The 19,604-nt window shown below is 37.6% G+C and overlaps 1 protein-coding gene across 2 annotated transcripts in view; it reads left to right on the top strand.

The window, feature by feature from the left end:
- The first annotated feature begins 9,853 nt into the window (after positions 1–9,853).
- The window catches only part of ERC1 (ELKS/RAB6-interacting/CAST family member 1), a 292,972-nt gene continuing 283,221 nt past the window's right edge, over positions 9,854–19,604 (top strand). For both annotated transcript variants that reach the window (XM_085324014.1, XM_085324013.1), the window contains exon 1: positions 9,854–10,684. In XM_085324014.1, the coding sequence (XP_085180140.1) occupies positions 10,016–10,684 (669 nt within the window). In that variant the 5' untranslated portion in view covers positions 9,854–10,015. The remainder of the gene's footprint in view (positions 10,685–19,604) is intronic.

Raw genomic sequence — 19,604 nt, 5'->3', positions numbered from 1 at the left:
GGGGCTGGGCGCCGGGCTGCCCGTGGGCGCCTTGCCTGGCGCCGTGGCGGGGCTTCCATCCTTTGCCCCGCTCGATGCTTCTCGTGTCYGTCCCCGTTTGCTTAGCCTGTCCTTGGGAAGCCTGAGCTTTTGTTGCCTCAGTCGCATCATCTGAGGTGACGATGACCGGTGTCTTTCTACCTAGGCTTTGCTGTTTTTCCTCTCTCTTATTATTATTTTTCCTGTGGATGCCGAATAGTTGCGTTTAATGTATCTTTTTGAATCCACTACGAAGTAAGCATCAGCTGGCATAATGCTTTGTTCCCTGGTCTGCAGCCATCCTGAAGCGTGGGTCAGGGATTGCTGTTTTTGCACATCTGTTTCATTTGTAATGTGAATTCTAAATTCTGGTTATGAAAATATGCATGTTATTTTACTTGGAAGTTAGAAGCTCATGTTATGGTTCATGCCAGTAGGATGAGAAATGGTTTAAATGAAACCCCAGTGGACATAAGAGAAATTCAGAGAGAAGAAGCTAAGGTATAGAAACATCCATGGCAGTGGAAAAAGAAGTACAGAAGCTAACAGAATAAAAGCAAYTGGGCAGAAGTAGAATTGGTCCTAAAAAACAATGTGTGTTTGATGCTTTAACCAAACTTTTTTTTTTTTTCTCCGTTGTGGGAGCGTTTGATGGATGTTATGTGGTTGTATCTAAGTAATGTCATTTTAAATCCAACAGGTTGTAACCAAAAGAAGGTTGTCTAGTTTGACTGCAGAGTTGTGACTCTTAAACAATGGCCAATTACACTAGGATGTCTGAAGCAGTAATCTCCACCAGCTGCTTGCCCTCCTTTTYTCCCAAAGGTTACTGCATCTATAGCAGTAAATGGCTGAACATGCATCTCCTTCTGAGCTACTGCAGTTTACAGCCTGACATATTAATATGAAGTTTATTTTAGTATGTTTTACTGAAAATTGCAACAGCTTAGATGTATGCCCCAGTACAGGGTCATGTGTAAATCAGCACCCTTACAGCCATACCAAGCAAGATTAATAGGAAAAAAATCACCATCTTGCCCACACTAGTATAAGGAGAGTGAACAGTACAATAATTGAATTTTATCAATAGGGGAATATTGAGACTAAGTGACTAATTATTAAATAGCAAGGATGAGGCAACTGTACTGAATGTGTKTTAGAAGCATAGTTCCAAGCTTTACTATAGAGTAGTAGTTTACTGAATAGTTGGTTTATGACTTTACTAYATATTCCAGAAATCTGGAATTGTCTGACTCCATCAAGATACAAGTGGAGTTGCAACTAGAAAAAGTTTGGGAGTTGTTGAGTAAAATATCAGTTTATCATAATGCTTGGTATAACTTGGACTTTCCCCACATTATCCAGGAAAATAGTTTAGCTCTTACCAGATCAGTGTAAGGATGTTAACAGTTTTTCTTCAGCGTGGGTTTTGATTTTCTGGGCTTTACTAAACGTCTTATTTCTTTGATCCTCTCATAAGTTCTTATTAGATTTTATTCACGTAATTTCTCATGTCTAACATCTGATTAATGACTTGATTGGCACACGTGCACACACAAAAAGCCAACAATAGAAGAAACAGGTTTGGTATTCACATGGCCAGCACCTTTTTGTTGAACTGCAGTTCTTGATCGTGAGAGAAACGTGCTTCTGGCTGAATCTGCCACGTTCTCAGTTCCTGATAGCAGTTACCTATGGTGCTTTATGGAGAGAATGTTTCACYATGGCCTTGCAACCAGCACATCAGTTCCTTGCTGTTATTGTCTATTTTGTGTGCTAGGATACTCTCCTGCTGTTCCTGCCCTGCCCTGTGCCTTACTTTCTTGCCCCTATTTTCAAACTATTACTTTGTAAGCATATTCCTCAAAAAGCCTCTCATGGTGTGAGAGGTTTGCTACAATGCTTCCCTGGCTGAGCTACTTGAAAAACTATAGGTAGTTCTGGCTTATTTTAGATCTGACTTATTTTATTGGAATATAGTATGCCCAGAACTGTGTGGGTGCGTGCAGCTGTTCAGATAATCAAACCAGTTGCTAGAATTAAGAAGCAGTAGTGTGTGTTCTTGAATGTTACTGGCTCTCTTGCAGTAAGAGCGCTTGGGGCGATTAGGATTCTACCAAACAATTGGTGTTTAAGTTAAGAGTGAAACCCTGCAGGCTTCAGTGAATTGCTGTATGTCAGTAGTAGGCTATGAGAGACTAGGGAATCCAGTGTTAATAAGAACAGGGATGTTTTCTAGTATGCAGATTGTGTCAATACAGCTAACGCAACTTTGCTGTCAGAGCAGGATTTTGATGAGAATTCTGTAAATGGAGCAGGCTTTGCTTTTAGTAGTGGTGTTACCTGTGCTGAATTTAGTGGATCCCATGTCGACAACTAGTCTAGTACTTCTACTTCTGGGCTTTCAAACTGTTTTTACCACTTCTAGCATTGTGTTTCTTTGTGATTCCACTCTTGCAGTGGGAAGTTGTTGGTATTATGTCACCTAGGGAAAGAGACAAACAGCCACGCATGTAGGCACACAGTATCTACTGACTGTGTAATCTTAAAAACTGAAAATCAGGCTTTAAATTTTTTAACGTTAGAATGACAGAAAATTCATGTCTACAATTCTTTAATCTTCTAGGTGATTAGAAGGGCAAGGGTTATTTCAGTTAGAGCTAATTCATCACTAGTAAATTCACGTACATGTTCTGACTTCTGTTGCTCTTTGTGCTTTGCTATTATTTAAAAAGAAAGGAACGTAAATGTCAAATTTTGTTACTTGACTGTTGCTTACTTTAAATTTATAGTCGGCTCCAGTTCACTGCACAGCAGAAGTCCTGATTTGCCTACTGATGTCAGAGTTAAGAACATAGGACTTGGGGCGATCATGTGGGTTGTTAGGTCCAATCCTGGGAACCCAAGTAAGAATCTGGAATTGAGAAAGGTCTATGTTATCTGCACCACATGCCAATCACCATAGCAATTTTAATGCTGACAGTGACTGACTTAAAGCCATAGGAGAGAACAGGTGCTTAAACAATATCCAAGGCTTCTGCCAAACCTGGGAAGCCTTTAAATGCAACTTTMAGGTATTCTTAAAAAAAGTGCCCCATGCAGGAGGAGGACAGAAAAATTTCTAAAGGTTTCCAACTGCCTGACAAGGGAAAGACATTGCTTTAACATCTAAATGTAGAGACCAGGGTAAACCTTAGTATCTTGTGAACAGAGCCACCTTAGACTGACAGATGAGATGTGAAGGCCTTTAGAAATAACTGTGGCACCTTCCTGGTGTTCTGCATCTAGTTGAGGCCAACCTCCAGAGCTCTTTTTAAAAACAAAACAAAAAACTTTATAAGCAAGTGGTGCATAACAAAGAGAATGAATATGTGTAAACAAAGATTTAGCTAAAATATATGTATTTTTATAATAATGTATAAAAGCACACAGTGCTTTGGCATCAGTTCTTACACCCTATATCTAGGAGTGAGAATCAATCAGAGTATGAGCATTTTAATTGTGACTATTTTTATCTTTTTTCCATCTTAGTTTTTTTCACCCATTTCTCTTTCTTGCTGTCAAGGCCATGAGGATAAGAATACTTTAATATGGATAAACAACCTGAATTCCATGGACTCAGTGCCTTGTGTTCAGCACTGATTTGCTTGTAAACTTTCTTCTGTCCTTTCTTGTGTTGCAGTCAGTAATTTAACAAGAGTAGTAGTGAGCTTTTTCTTTTTCCTCCTTCCAAACCAAGTCAAACACAATCTATAGTAGAATTCTAAGACAGATTCTGCACATTCTTTATATAAAGTAAAGTAGAAACTCTAGCTTTTGTAGTTTGTGGTGTGCACTAGAAAGCAACAGCAATTTACAACTTCTGTCTTCATTTTGGCTCATGAACTTCTAAGTTGTTGTGGATCCCATCTGTTCTCTCATCATACCCATATCCTGCCACTCAAACAGTAAGCATCTGGCAGGTTTTTACTGGAATGTAATTTYTTCCTTTCAGAATTCCTCCATCTCTCATTCTATCTATCTCTCTTCCCTTCCCTCCTGCCCCTTTCAGTTCCCAAATCTGGGTCCCTTATTATAACATAGTAATTGTCATTCTTGGTTAATATAACAGTATGAGTTATGAAAATGTGAAAGATTACTGCCTTAGTTAATGAAGTTCAGTGTGTCTGCTATGCTGTATTGTCTGATTAAGTTAGCTCTTGTAAAGGCCAACTCTTTTGTAGCTATGATAGAACTGAAATTCAAAGCTTTCCTTGTGCAAATAGGGGTCAGTGCTACAAGAAAGTTCAGTGTTCTGGAAACTGAGTGTATGACTTGCATTATGCTCATAGGAGACACCCGAAGAGTTGCTGCACTGTAGGATGTACTTTCCTGCCTATTTTGTGATGAAACTGCTTGATTCCTGACTATCACGCGCTAGCAGTGTTGCAAAGTTCACTTTGTAGATGTTGTCTTTTGGCTTATGTCAGTCACGAACAGAAACTACAGAAAAGAAATAAGGAGAAAAAGTTACTTGCTGAAGATTGCCAAGCTTGTTCTTAAATTCCTTTTTTTTTTCTTTTCTTTTTTTTTTTTTTTTTTTTTTTACAAATGTAAAATGTTGTTACAAATGTAAACAAAGATTTGTCTGTGCTTCTGTGGTGTGTTTTTCTGTATTTGGTTTGCTTACTAACTTGTATGTAATTGTTGTGGTACTACTATTCCCACTAGAGTGAGGGGAGCATGGGAGGCTTCATATGTTTATATAAAAGAGCTATTCTTCAGAGCTTAACAAAACGTCATGTTAATGACACTTAGTTTTCTGTCAGGCATAGCCAAGGGTTTTTGCTCTCTGAGCTGTTGGTTCACATAAAATACTGGAAATCAGGGTTGAGCATGACAGTGTTGATAAACATACCTCATTTTGTTGGATCATCTGCCTTGAAATTGATGTTAATCTGATTCTCTCAGAATTTCTTATATTTGTAACATGCTAGAAAGAACTAACTTAATTGAAATCCAATGAATCCTTGGACAAGACTAGGAAAGCTGAAGGGAAGGGTGCGTGCGTATATGTTTTCCACTTGTCTTTTCTTCACACTGCAAGAGGGAATGGTATTCCTGTCCTCCATCACTTTTTAACTGTTTTACAAATAACCTGAACAAGTTTACACAGATTTGCACTTGATTGCTCCTTCAGCATGGCAGCTTCTAAGGTATGAGTTGGCAGCTTTCATGCTATTTGAATAGTTTGATGAAAAATTTGAAAATTCTTATTGACACTTTGATAGTTCTGGATATTGCTGTATTTAGAATAGTACCTACTTTGCTGTATTGAAGGAAACTGAATTCTCACTGCCATTCACTGACTGTTACAAGACTATTATGGGACAGATTTTAGTTGCCTCATTTTTCCACAGTACACTTAAATATTATGAAACAATAAGCATGTTCTCACAACTCATGATGTTCATCTTGGAGTATTTTTTGACAGTTACCTGTGATTTTTTTTTAATTTTTTTTTTTGTTTGTTTTTTGTTTTTGTTGGTCTGTCACTTCAACCTATTGGGAAGATATATTGATAACCTATCTCATCACTTCCATATAGAAACTGTGGTCATATCTGTTCTTATTTAAAACCTCTGTCTACAATATTGTGCAACTCTTACCATTTTTTTAATGCTTCTGATAGCCTTTATTAATATTTTTTCAAGCTTTTACAGAATCTCTGAGCATTTCCATTAAAACACATTTATTGCGTTTATCTCTATACCTTAAAAGTTGTTATGCCAGTTTCTAGATATCTAMGCAAAGTTTTTTGCTTGGCTGAGGTTAAGTTTTTGGGATGGTTTTTGTTTGGCTTGCGGACATGATGCCCTTTGGAAGTTTCTGTTCACTTAGAAGTCCATAACTTGTCATTGTCTAAATCCCTCAGGTGTGAAAGTATGCAGGCTACCTTGAGGGGAAAATTGTTCAGCACTAGCTTGAGCRGCTTGGTGTTTTTATACACTTTCAGTTTAGTGATCTTAGGTTAAGAGTTTCTGTATTGACAAGGAAGGACCAAAGGGTTTTGAACCCTACAAAAGTGCTTGTAAAAGAAGGGGTCAGTACATTTATGTCACAGTAGGATACTGTTCCTATGTGGTTAAGACCATCCTGTAAGGTCAAGCGGTTACTTATCTGTGAATAAGTTTAGAGTTGAGGGGGAAGCAGTAGGAGAAACACTGCTGCCTGTTTTTGGACTCAGAAAATGTAAGAGACTACACTTCTGAGATTCCTGGTAAGATGTTAGTGTGGACCAGATCGTTGGAAGTCTTGAACAGTTTTGCCTATAGTGCCATCTGAAAGAAATCTTCCRTGTAACTCTGCTTGGATTCCTGTGGGAAGCTACAGCTCTTCCTTCTTCCTGATTAATTGGTATTGTGACTGAGAAGAGGCGTTTCTGTCGCTTCCTTGACTTTTCTGTTTCCAGGATGAGGAATACRTTTCCTAGTGTGAATCGTCTTAATATCTACTTCTGCTTATGGTTTCCTATTAGCAATAAAGTGAAATGGCTGATGACAAATGTTACTAGGAAAAAGGAAAAAAAGCAGTTAAGCTGATTTCTTTTATAATAGACTACTCCCCACCCTGCACTATGGCAAATCTCTGCGCCAATGAAAACACTGAAACAGGCTGCATGGGTAGAAAGGTGTATTTATTTAATATGTAGAAGGATATCTTTACAACTGTGAAGTCTAAAAACTGTAACAGAAATTTTCATTTCTGAGCCCCCAAGAAAATTGTTGGGGCTTTTGGTCTTCCAGTTCCCAAAGACAGATGGTTTTATTTGTTTGTTTTAAGCTATTACTGATTTTTTGGAAAGCAAGTGCAAAGTAAAGCATGGAATTGATGTTAGAGTACTTAGCTTTCCCTAAGTTTTACATGTGCCTAGTCTTACAATTCTTTCTGTGACTCTAATTGTGTTTTAACTGGACAGCTAATTCTAGCAGCTGATATCTATTGTTAGAATAACTTGATTTTTCTGGAGTAGTGGAAGGAATAGTGCCTACATGCAAAACAAAACTTAGAATTTGATTAGCGTATAACTGTTACTTTCACATAAGGTGGAAGAAAATTAATCTGATTTTATGGTATATTAGCACATTGCTACTGTACACCAGACTATGTGGTACCAGCTGCTTTCAGCTGTGTGGGAAGTTACTTTTCTGTCAAGGACTCTAATCACTTTCACTCTTGAAAAGCTATTAATAGGTTGACAAAATGCTAGCTGAAGCAAATAGAAAGTAATTTCATGAGTTTAACTTAAATTTTTCCTTTTGGGAGAGATTGGCTCATTAGAAATGATTGAAAATCTTTTCTGTGCTTCTGACCTGTTGTTCAGCACTTACGTGCAGAGGCATCAGCTAGTGAGAGTAGTATGCTTTTCACAATGTTTAAAGTAATGTTTTCTGGTTTTGGGGGGAGAAAGTACTTTAATTAAAGTGTACAGAATAAATCCTTGCAAATGCTCATTCTCTTAATAGCTACAARTAAGTTTAACTCTTAACTGACAGACTAGATGTGTTTTAATGTGGTAAGTTTCTAGTAAATGGACTAAGTGCTTTGGTTTGGATTATTTTTTCCTGAGAATCACTGTGAATACAAAGTCTGAATGTATGTAACATACATTTTAAGAAATCATATGTAGCTTGTTTCAAGTGTTCAACTGATGTCACAGCAGCATTATTAGCACTTTATTTCAAACACTGATTAGTCTGAAATAGCTTTTCTGTTTGGAAAGAATGTTTTTCCTTCAGATCTGGGGCATAATGTCTTGATAATTGAAGTCAGCCCAGCAAAACACTGTAGATTTTGTTATAGAGATTATTTCTGTACTGGCTTGAATGCAGGTGAAATAAAAGAAACTTCCTATCTCTAACTTGTATTTTAGGGAAAGGAATCTCTAGATGGTGTTTTGGTAGCTAACTTCAATTACTAATGAAACTGACTATCTGTATTTTTTCCTGCTTGTTTTCTTTTACATAAACATTTAAAATATTTCATTGCAGTGTCATTGCCAGACTGAGTAGACTTTCTATCATTCTCATTTAAAACAAAGGGGAGCATTTGAACTTTTTGAGCACTGATCACAAAACACAGTATCGACTTCTACAAGCTGTGTAAAATTACTCGTGCTTTGCATCTTTTCTGAAATAGTGTATAACTGACAAAGTGCCGTTTTACTCTGATACTGTAATTTTGTTTTCCCTTTAAAAATTAAAAAAATATTTTTTGTTCCTATATTAAATACTTTTTTCTGAGGGGAGACTTTGCTTCTCTTCATTAGGCTATTTTCTCTCTCCCTCACACCCTCATCAACCCTTCCAGTATTTTTTTGAAATAACATTTTTGATTAACACCCTACACGCAGATACTTCTACAATTCCTTTTGCAAGTGTACTTCTAAATCTAATTTTTCATCTGCTTGTCTAGTCTCTCAGACATTCATTAGCTTGGAAAACTTAGATGATTCCTGATATCTGGAAACAGATTGGACAAAAACTGATACTAAAGTAGAAGAGTTTGGATATGTATAATGGTGCTCTTTGGACACTATTTAGTGTTCCTATGTAAAGCTGGGGGAGGTCAGAGCAAGAATTATTTGTGTGATTCTAGTTTTGATTTCAGTTGAGCCCAACAGTGGCTTGAAATAGTTCACACCAGCAAAATGTAAAAATACGAGAACTGTGTAGTGGAAATAGCCCTTCAGTGCAGTGTTTCAGCCACAAGAGTGGATTTAATCCTTGCTTCTTGCTACTCTGCTAGATCCTGAGTACTAACTGTAGTTTGGGCATAGTATCCCTATGTTAAAGAGGTCCTGCTTGCAGTTGCAGAACAGCATGTTGTTACAGTGCAGAAGTATAAGGAGTTTTACTGCTTGTGTTGCCAGGGTAGTACATGTGATAAGGAGAAAGTGGAGCAAAGAGGGGATTGCAACATGTTGTTGCTCTGCTGGTAGAGGTGCTTCTTTTTGAAGAGATTCCTGCTGTTGGAATGATAGTTGGATGGAATTATCTGAGGTCATAAATGAAAAGTGTGGGTTTTCTTCATGCATTTTGGGGGAAGGGGGTAAACAAAGCTTTCAAAGTCATTTTTGAGACTTAACTCCATTTCAAGAGAAAATAAGAGACTGAAACCAGTTTTCAGCCCAGGTATAATTCTCTTTCTCCAGTTAGCCTCATTAGTTTAGTTATGTGTTTTTTGTAGTTGCTTAAATCTTTGCAGTCATTGACAATTTTGTGATTCTTACTTCACTTCTAAGTTTTGAATGGGAGTGACAACAATGGTAAAGTGACTTGCTGTTGTGGAAGGCTCTCAGAACTGTTTCGCTAAATACTATGTTCACATTTGACAAATTATTTTCAATGAGGGGATTTAGAAACTTAGGGACCTATAGAAGATAGTAGTACTTAAAGGAAAAATTACTACTGAGTAGGCTTTCAATTTTGATTCCCTCTTACTCAGAAAAGCAATAGGTAAAGGATAAGGGCTTGTTAGAAATAGGAAAAAAAATATAATGCTTTTGTAGAATTCAGTTCGTGACTAACAAAATTATGACTTAAAGCCCCCCCCCAAAGTATCCACCAATTTTTATCTCTTTTCTGTGTTAGTATACTAATATGAGAACAAGAATAAAGTCCCTTTCTGAGTTCAAATATTAGGATTTAAATAACAGATCCCTTTTTCTCAAGAGAGGTAACTGAAAGCATGATGAAGAAATGTAGCGGTAGTGAAATGTGACTTATGCTAAGTGGGACAAAATATTTTGTGATTAAACTACATATTTAATATGCTGTTTTTATTGATACAGATATGATCCTGAACATCATGAGCATGTGACTTCAAAAATGGACAACTGGATCTGTTACAAGTTGTAATTGGCCTTAAGCTGACTTAGAACCATAGAAGAACTTCACAGGATTTCTCTCATTCCTGTTTTACGCCTATCTGTTTGCCTCAAACCACCAGCTTAATCATGTAYGGAAGTGCTCGGTCGGTTGGTAAGGTTGAGCCAAGCAACCAGAGTCCGGGGCGTTCACCACGGTTGCCACGATCACCACGCTTGGGCCACCGTCGAACGAATAGCACGGGGGGCAGTTCTGGAAGTAGTACTGGGGGTGGCAGTGGGAAAACCCTTTCTATGGAAAATATTCAGTCTTTAAATGCTGCCTATGCTACGTCTGGCCCTATGTACCTAAGTGACCATGAAAACGTGGGTGCAGACACCCCCAAAAGCACCATGACCTTGGGCCGATCTGGGGGGCGGCTGCCTTATGGTGTTAGGATGACTGCAATGGGTAGCAGCCCTAACATTGCCAGTAGTGGAGTTGCCAGTGATACTATTGCGTTTGGAGAGCACCACCTCCCTCCAGTGAGCATGGCATCCACTGTGCCTCACTCACTGCGCCAGGCAAGGGATAACACAATAATGGATCTGCAGACACAACTCAAAGAAGTRTTACGGGAAAATGATCTGCTTCGCAAGGATGTGGAGGTGAAAGAAAGCAAGCTGAGTTCTTCCATGAACAGTATCAAGACCTTCTGGAGTCCTGAGCTGAAAAAGGAGAGAGCCCTGAGGAAAGATGAAGCTTCAAAAATCACTGTTTGGAAAGAACAATATAGAGTTTTACAAGAAGAAAATCAGGTTTGTCATCTAATGTCACAATTGTGTTAGTTTGTACATGCATGCAATAGCGTGATTAAATGAATTTAACAAATTTGCACCTCACACTTGCAGACAAATATATTGGTGCTTTTCCCACATAACTGATACGAATGACATGTTTTCAACTAGCAAGTCTCTCTTTAAATGTCCAAATTACAAGCCATCTCTGACAGTTCACTTCTGTTGTGAACTGTCTTTTCTCTGTTCTTTTATGTCATGCACTTTTAGTCTAGAGCTGATAYTAACCATTGTATTTCCCTTTGAAAGTATTTTACCCTGTTTGTTATTAATATTTCTGTAGTGTTAACCACTTGAAGTGTTTTCTGTGCTGCAGAATGTACCAACTGCTGATCCGAAGTACAACTGAATTGTTGCTGAATGTTGACAGGTTGCTAGTAAAGCRAAGTTTGTATTGCACTGGTGTCATTTTAGAGCTCTGGTTGAAACCCTCAGGTTTGTGGTGGTTTTACAAACAATTATAAATGTGATGACACTTAAGTAACACTGTTTAATACCTGGTTATCTATTCTTTTGTCATTAGCATTAGCTGTGCACATTTTATTATACAATTATCATAAAGCACTTTGTTTGTAGCTGTCTGGCTAGTTAGTGAACATGCAGGAGAATGAGAGTCCTGGGCATCTAGCTCTTTTATCATGTCTCTCCTGAAAGCCTCCCTAGATTAAAGTAAAACAGAGGAGTTGGTTAAAAATGAGGTTTTTGTAGTCAGTGCTAGTCATTAAGAACTTCTTTTAGTTTTCCTATCTAGACCTCCTTTTTAGCTAATCCTGAAGTAACAACTTATCTTTGGTTTAGTATCCTCCTCTTTAGTTGCTTTTGGCCAAATGTGGGTTAAGAAGCTGTAAGAAATCCAATCTTTTATGGAGAAGATGGGCATAGTGTCCAGTTCCTAACATTTCCCTGAAACTAAGTTGACTTTCACCATGGTAAAATTAATTTCCCTACTGAGTTTTTTARAGTATCCAAGAAAGTTTAATGAAATAATTTCCATAATTCAAGTGCGATTGTGTTCTTGAAGCTCTGTTGGTATACTTGCTATTTTAGGCGGTGGGTTTTTGGTTTTGCTTTGGAAGATGGAAAGGAGAGGGAAAGCGCTGTAGGGAAAAATAGTGGTAGTACTTGATATGTTGTACTCTACTTTCAGGTGACCTATAATTTAAATAATAGACTTATTTTTGATTACTGACAWCTTGTTACCCTAAAGCTGACTGTCCTACTTTTTAAGGAACTTAGATGCAGCAAGCAAGTTGCTTCTCCTGAGTTACTATAAAATTTAATGAACTTAACATACTGTTTCGTAGTCATATTCTTGCTTTCTGGTAGTATGACAACATGAGATTTGTTAACATGTGCAGCACTTTAGTGTTCATTCTAGTATGTCTTGCTGGAATGAAAAAAAAATCCAGTGAAAAGTCATTTTCATTATACTGGTACTGTACCTGTTTTCTTCTGGYTTTAAAGTGGTGTTTTCATATTGAGGAAAATGCCTTTGAAAGGTGAGAACACCTTTAACACATCAGTTTTGATATTTGAGGATGCTGTGGAAATCTTGCAAGAAAAATGTAGTGAATGTATCACTTAGAATGGAATGCAAGGTTATTGAATATGTATAAATTAGAGAACACTGGTTCCTCTTTCCCAGTGTTTTTCCTATCTTTCCTTTATTCCCTAATTAAACATGTTACAGATATTTCCAGGCCGCTGTTCTCTAGGCAATCACTATAATTACTACCAGCCTGGTGGAATTGTATAACTTTGGTCCAAAAAAGGAAGGGTGCAATTTAAAAGTAAAAGGGTATTATTGCAGTGAGCTGTAAAAATGGAGAATGCTAATTAATAGATTATAGTTAGCTAACAGTGTGTCCTAATTAAACTGTGAATTCATTATGTTGTCTATAGCCTTCTGGATTTGGTCACTTCAACCTTTATAAGGAAGATCAGTTTAATAGGATTTACTGTAATTAAACAGACTTCTCTGTTTAGACACTGAACAAGGGATTTCTCTTATCTGTGGGGAGACTAGAACAATCTGTTCATTACCCCCCTATAAAAACTAGCTTAATTCGTTCCTGCTACATTATCTTCCAGCATACTTGCAAGAGCTGGTGTTTTAGATCTCAGTACCAGGGTTTCAGCACATCACTTTTAATAAAGCCATCTGGCATGGGCAGGACTTCTGCTTTGTACTGAGCTTAGCATTGGTAAAAATTACCTCAGCTCTCAGAGCCAAGATGCTGACTGACTCATGCCCTTATCTGATAGTCATCTCAGTCTCTTTGCTGTGATCTTGACTCTTTATTCTTCTAAGCACACTTGATTGTCCCTGGTTGGATTTTTATTATTATTCTTGTCACCTTTGAATGATTGAGTTGCCCTTTAGTTTTGGAAGATATTAAAAATRCTTAAAAACTTGACCTCTGGCTGATTACCACCTCATAATCTCTTCTAAAATATGCACTGATGTCTTTGGGATTTAGGTTTTTTTAATTATTATTATTTTGCATTTCAAAGAGAACTGTCTTTGAAAGGAAGTTTTTAGGTTCAGTAAAGATCAGASAACTCCTTTTGAAAAACCTAATAGGAATATTGGAGACTGTCACCTGTCCTGATGCAGTTGCCTCTATTTTCTTTTAGAATGATAGGAAGCAGGGATAGCTTGCATGGCACAGGGAATGTAGTGCAGATGCATGTGTATAGGTCTCAGCTGGGTCCAGAGTGCTTAGGTCCTGCTTAGCAGTATTGTTTTGCAGACAATTTAGTTGTGAATGCAGCACAGTTCTATTCATGGGRTGTTCCTCTGAGCAAACCTTCTATCTGTGGAGTGCAGCATATGCTGAGCTTTATTTTTACCCTATCGTATTGAACTTGAAAAACCAGAAAATACCTTTCTTCTGGTAAATTAGGAATAGTGTTGCCATCTCTTTTTTTGAAGTGCTTAAAACTTAACATGGAAAGTGTTCCTGTAGTTAAAGCAAGTTCTTGGAGGAAAAAAAAATACAATAATTCTCAATGCAATTTGGGTTAGTTAACCAGTTATGCTTTTGTTAGAAGCCAAAGGGAGACTGCTAATGATTTCTCAAAAGTTAAAAAAGCCGTACGTATCCAAGGAGGAACGGATGGAGCCAATAAACAGGAGTTTGTTTATGGCATGGTATCACTCTCCATAGCATGCTTTAGGAGCTGTATTTCCCTTCAGATGAATAACTCACTTTTAGTCAGTATGGTTTACAGTGAGAGGTTTTAGAGGGATAGTGTAGTGGTTATCACACCTGCTTTACACGCTGAAGCTCCTGGGTTCAAGCCCCAGTGGAACCAGCACCAGGAAATATTTGGGAGGTTGGACTAGATGATCCCCAAAAGTCCCTTTCAACCTTTCTGATTTTGGGGGGGGGGGGTGTAGGCAGAGAAGACAGAGTGTTGAAAAGGTGCAGAAAGTACCTCTCCAGAGGGCCCTTCCAACCTTACTGATTCTGTGATTATGTTTAAAGTTGCCTTGAAATCCCTTTATCACAAGCCAAAAGAGAAAAGGAAAGGCAGTGACTATTTTTGGAACTTTGATACAAGTTATTTCTCTAAAAATCCTGGACCATGATGGACTATGTGGAAACTGAGAGCAAGGTACTCCTCTCAGTTGCTTATACCTCTGTGTTTGTCCCTTAGTATAACTAATGATGGAGTTTGCGTTACACTAACATCCCACACTAAAGTTTGTCTTCCCATGCTGGCTGATCTGTTAAGATCAGAAATACATTTCTGCTGAAGTAATGTGGTGCTGCTGAAAATATATTCTTACTCTGATGTCTTTATGATTAGAGGCCTTATGTCTGCATAAGAGCATTTAACCAAGAAAGTATTTCTGAAAAGAATTTCACCTTTCAGAGAGGCATGCTCTTGAGGATCATTGTCCCTTACTTGATGATGGAAAAGTGTGGCTGGCATACTCCAGCAGGGTTCAGAAGAAAAGTGTACTTTTTCTCTGAAAAATCAATCAATTCTCATTCCTCCGCTGACTTTTAATTATATAAAAATAACATTTGGATTTGTTTGCCATAGTACARTATCATTCAGATACTAATACCATTCTCGAGTTGGTTGTTAGTAGAAAGCTAAACTGTCTCTCGCTACAGATATTTGACTGTGCAATACTCACTTCTGTAGTCATTACTTAAAAGCATTATAGGTATCCTCCAGTGCCACGCGTAATTAGTTGATGGCATATTTTTAGCACTCTAGACTGTTGCCAGCTTTGAGGTTCTTTTTTTTTTTTTCCCTCCCCCCAGGTGGAGCATGAAATTGAAACTTAACTTCAAAATAATCTAAAAGAGAGTTATTTCTTGAAGAGAGCTTAGTGTCTGAGGCATTAGTAAGTTGAAGCACTGTCTAGTGACTTCAAAAAGTTGTCATGTAATGGGCCGAGATAGGCTTTCTGTGTTCTGCCCCTTTGCATTCCTAGAARGAAACAAAACAACAAGTTTTGTGCCTAAGTCTCTTAGTGCTTCCCTTCCCCCCCCCCACCCCATTTTTTAGGGAGGAGAGGCTAATACCTTGAGTTGTTCTGAATTGTTGGATAGTCTAAACAGCTGGTCTCTGCTTGGTCCGTTAAACATACGAGGGGAATGCTACCAACTTAAGCAGCCTTTTATAAAAGGAATTGGGTAAATGGTACTGTTGAACAACTTAGTAGCTTAACTCTACTCTGTGTTGTTAAGCTGTGGGAGTGTTCTGGTACTCTAAATACCAGGTCCCCCTTATAACAGACTCTGTTCTTTCACTCAGCTCAAAAGTTCTTTGGCTGACATGTATTGAGACTGTTCAGACATTGCTCCCCTATCCAGGGTTGCACTGATACTCCCCCCCCCCATACCCCCCGCAAACATTTAGTATGTATATTCCTAAAGAGTCTTTTTTTATGTTACTCTGCTTCTCTAGAAGCTGTATTGTCTCTCTTGGCATTATCTTAATTTGGATATTAGAGTTCTTGATTTGTTATCTTAAATGTCTTTACAAGAATGACATACGTAATTTGAAACTTTGTAAGGCTCAGGTTTGGAACAGGTCAAACTTCCTGTTGCTTATTTAGTGAACACTTAACAGTGATAGATGGTAGCAATAGCACAGAGATACATTTCAGTAAAGAGCTCTTGGACTGATATTGTAGCTTTCTGATCTGGTATTCTCATAGGTCTTTCTTACAGTAYGTGGTATTGATTTTAAGTAGAAAGGAGAGAAGCACTTACAGTGGAACTGCCAGTCCGTGGAAAAAGATTTGAAGTGATACTGGTAATGTAAACAAGCCGGTTCTTATGTATGCCTGCAAGGCCAAAAAGGGAAAATTGAACCTTTTTTTAATTGTAATTTGGCRATACCAGGAAGCCTTGTAGACTTCAAGATGATGCAGTAGAGGCTAGCTCAAGTGTTTTACAATCTCTAAGCTGTTGTTGAAAGTGATTTCCCCTCCCACCCCTCCCCCAGGAAAGTGGCTATATAAGATTCTGTTAACAGTCTGTATAACTCTTGATGCATTAGTGGGGAAAAAAACCTTCTGGTTTTGGGATGAATGCAAATGTGTTTTAAGATAACATTTCCACTTCTTAACACTTGAGGTGACACTTCAAGAGTACAAAAGTGGTTAATGTATTGAATAAATTACCAAGTATATTAATACCAGCTTATCTGAATTAGTAATTGAATTAGTAAGTGACTTGCAGCAATAACTTACACTAAAACAGAAAGGTTTTTTTGGCTATATCAAGAGCCTTGGGAAGCAGAAAGCAGAGAGGTGTGTGTGTGTGTGTGTTTTTTAATAACTCCATTCTAACTTAAGAGTTCCTAGTGAATCACCATAACATGATGGTGACTTAAAAAAAAAAAAAAAACACAAAACAAAGCATCCTTTAATTGGGCAGCTCACTTTAGTCCCTCCCTCCCTCCCTCAAGAGGAAGTACATCTCATTGTGTTATGTATGGGACTAGACATAGCATCACTCTCATGATCTAGTCTTTTCTGATGGCAGCAACCTGCCTGAAGTTTACACTTAAAATCACCCCACATGATTTTGTGTGTGTTTTTTTTCTTTTTACTGTTGAAAAGCTTTGAGCCTCAATCGTACCCTGTATACAGTCATCTTTGTTTCCAAAGAATAGTTAAATAGTCTGTTTTCCTTCATTTATCCTAAGACAACTATTGTATCTTTTATAACCTTGGAGTAGACACAGAAACTGTGTTTAAACTGACTGGGAGAATTTGGGGCGCACCAATATACGTTTTGCAGTTGCAGATGTTTATATTCAAATGATAAAGAAGCATCATTGGAAAGCTTCATTAATAACATCTACATAAATATTTGAAGAATTTTCATGATGATTTGTATTTCTATTAACTTTATTAAGAAAGTCTTCTTATGGATTCACTCTAGAAAAAGACTTTTTATGTTTTTTGTTTTTAAATTTAGTCCCCTTATAGTATATGTGCCCATTGAAACAAACTTAATTGTAGATGCCAAAATGTTGGCAGAGAATTACTGTTAAGAGTGCTTTTAATTATTATTGTGTCAGAAACCTGAGGACTTAAGTTTATAGCAATGTATAGGAATAATTACTATTCGACTTTGCCTTTTCAGTTTAATTTTAGCAACTTCGTTTCTAAACTGGCATACTAAGTAATATATAGTCATCAGAAAACGTAGTGTTTTGATATCTCTTCATTTTGTTAAAAATGTATATTCATTTATATCCAAGTTCTTGTTTTTAATCTTTGGTAGAATTTACATAATATTTTTTGCATTTTTATTTAAATGGCTTAAATGTGTATTTCTAATCCTTGTTCAGTTTCTAATTGTTGGAATTTCAGGTTTTGCATACATCTTAAAGAGGATTTTTCTCTTGCTTTTACTGAAGAGTTACTCAGGATGGGAAAGCAGAAAACTGAAATATGTTCTTTGAGCATTTTGTTCTGCTTACATGTCACAAACAGAATGAAACTATTTCATGGTATAGCTATGAGTGCTTGGACTGGCACAGACCAAGAGGTGGTGTAGCAACAGGGATGGGCTTGTGGAAGTGAGAATGGATTGGTGGCTTCTCATGAAGGTGCTGCTTTATGGTAATTTAAGGTATATAAGAAATTGTGGCCTAAATAGATGGCAGTACTCTGCATAATGCAAATTCAGTGTATYTGAATTTTCTTCAGTTTCACTGGTTTCTGCAGCAGTCAACATAGCATTATATCTTATTTGGGAAAATTTCAAACTTTTATTTTTAATTTCTTACGATTTTGATAAGGGCTCTTATTCCCTACTGTCAGTTCCTAAAGTATTTCTCTTGCATCTCATTTCTGGGCTATTTAGTGGCTGGTCTTCCTGTAGGTTTTAGGAAGAGAACTAGGCCAAGAAAAGCTGGAAGTGAAAAGTTTTCTCAGCCTTTCATTGGGAAGCTTGTCTGGCTGTATGGGTAGTGTTCTACTTATGTGGGTTTTTCTTTTGTCTTGCATTCTAACCCAAGTTGGGCTCCACTTTAGCAGGTCTCTGCAAAATCTCTGAAGTACTGAAKCTGGCCAGGCAACAGAGTAGGTAGGATTGAAAGAACTGTGTGGAGGTGCAGCTTTTGTGTTTTCATTGTTTGGGGCAGGCTGGAAGAGCRCACGCGGTATTTTGTAACCTGGTGTGTCATTGCATTGATACGGGCACAAGTACAATGAGTGTACAGAGTTTCTAAGCATGCCATTGTGTTTAGCAATGAGACTTGTACAGAAACACAGAAATAAATTTGTTTGCTCATATAGTTATTTTGCAATTCTGAATTATTTGTGGTTTAGTCAGGACCATTTCCTGCAACTTCTGAATTGTCTTTTAGAGCCTTTTCCTGATACCGGCTGGTCTCATAGCTGAACTAGTTTTTGATACTGAAGAATTCTTGCATCTTCCTATGCAAGACAGTGTTCATAAGGTTTTATTCAAGTGTGCTCTGTAAATCAGCTTTTTTGTCCTCCCGTCAGCAATAAGCTGCTTTCCCTCTTCCTTGAATAGGGACTGATGATCCAGAATCCCCTTGAAATAGACTGAGGAAAATGAATTCATCTTTGGTGTTCTATGCTGCTTGCAGTTCGTGCCTGGATTGCTTTTAAGACCTAATGACTGTAGTTACCATTTTTGCTAAATACTCTTAAGTTAGCAAGAGTGAGCAATTAAGATTTTTCCAGGATTTGACTCAAAAGGAATTTAACGGCAATATATAGTTTACACACAGTCTCAGGCAGGTTGTTGCCAACAGAAAAGACTAGATCATGAGAGTGATGCTATGTCTAGTCCCATACATAACACAATGAGATGTACTTCCTCTTGAGGGAGGGAGAGAGGGACTAAAGTGAGCTGCCCAATTAAAAGATTTTTTTTTTCTAAAGTGCTCCACTTAAAGAGAGGTGGGGAATATATTCAACTACATTTTAAAGTACTTTGTTAACATCTGTTGCTGTATGCCATTGCATTGTTCTGAAGTTCTGTAGTGGGTTCCTGTGCCTTTCAGTTTTTACAGTCAGTCCTTTTCCTGCTTCTTTTCTCCTCTTCTTCCTCAAATCCCTGTACCAGTTGGCAAGGGAGAGCAACAAAGGGACAATCTAGTTTTTTTAAAAACAAACAAGTAAAAAAAGATAGGCCAAGAAGCCTTCTTCTGTCTAGCTTGTGTTAACACAAACTGTTATCTGTATCAAAGCTAAATGTTTACTTTTTCCTTCCATAGTTGATTGCACCTGATTTTTTTTTAAAAAAAAAACAATCAAACAAACAAACTGCAGAGCCTACTCTCTTCAATGCAGTGTGTTGAGGCTCTTGTATATACACCTTTTTCCCTTACAGGAGTTATGGAATCAACTGAATTAGTGTTC

The sequence above is a fragment of the Rhea americana genome, unplaced genomic scaffold (genome assembly GCF_003343005.1).
Source record: "Rhea americana isolate MKP2758 unplaced genomic scaffold, rheAme1 scaffold_9, whole genome shotgun sequence".
Classification (NCBI taxonomy): domain Eukaryota; kingdom Metazoa; phylum Chordata; class Aves; order Rheiformes; family Rheidae; genus Rhea; species Rhea americana.
Note: the sequence above shows the minus strand (reverse complement) of the source record. Positions and strands in the feature narration are given on the sequence as shown.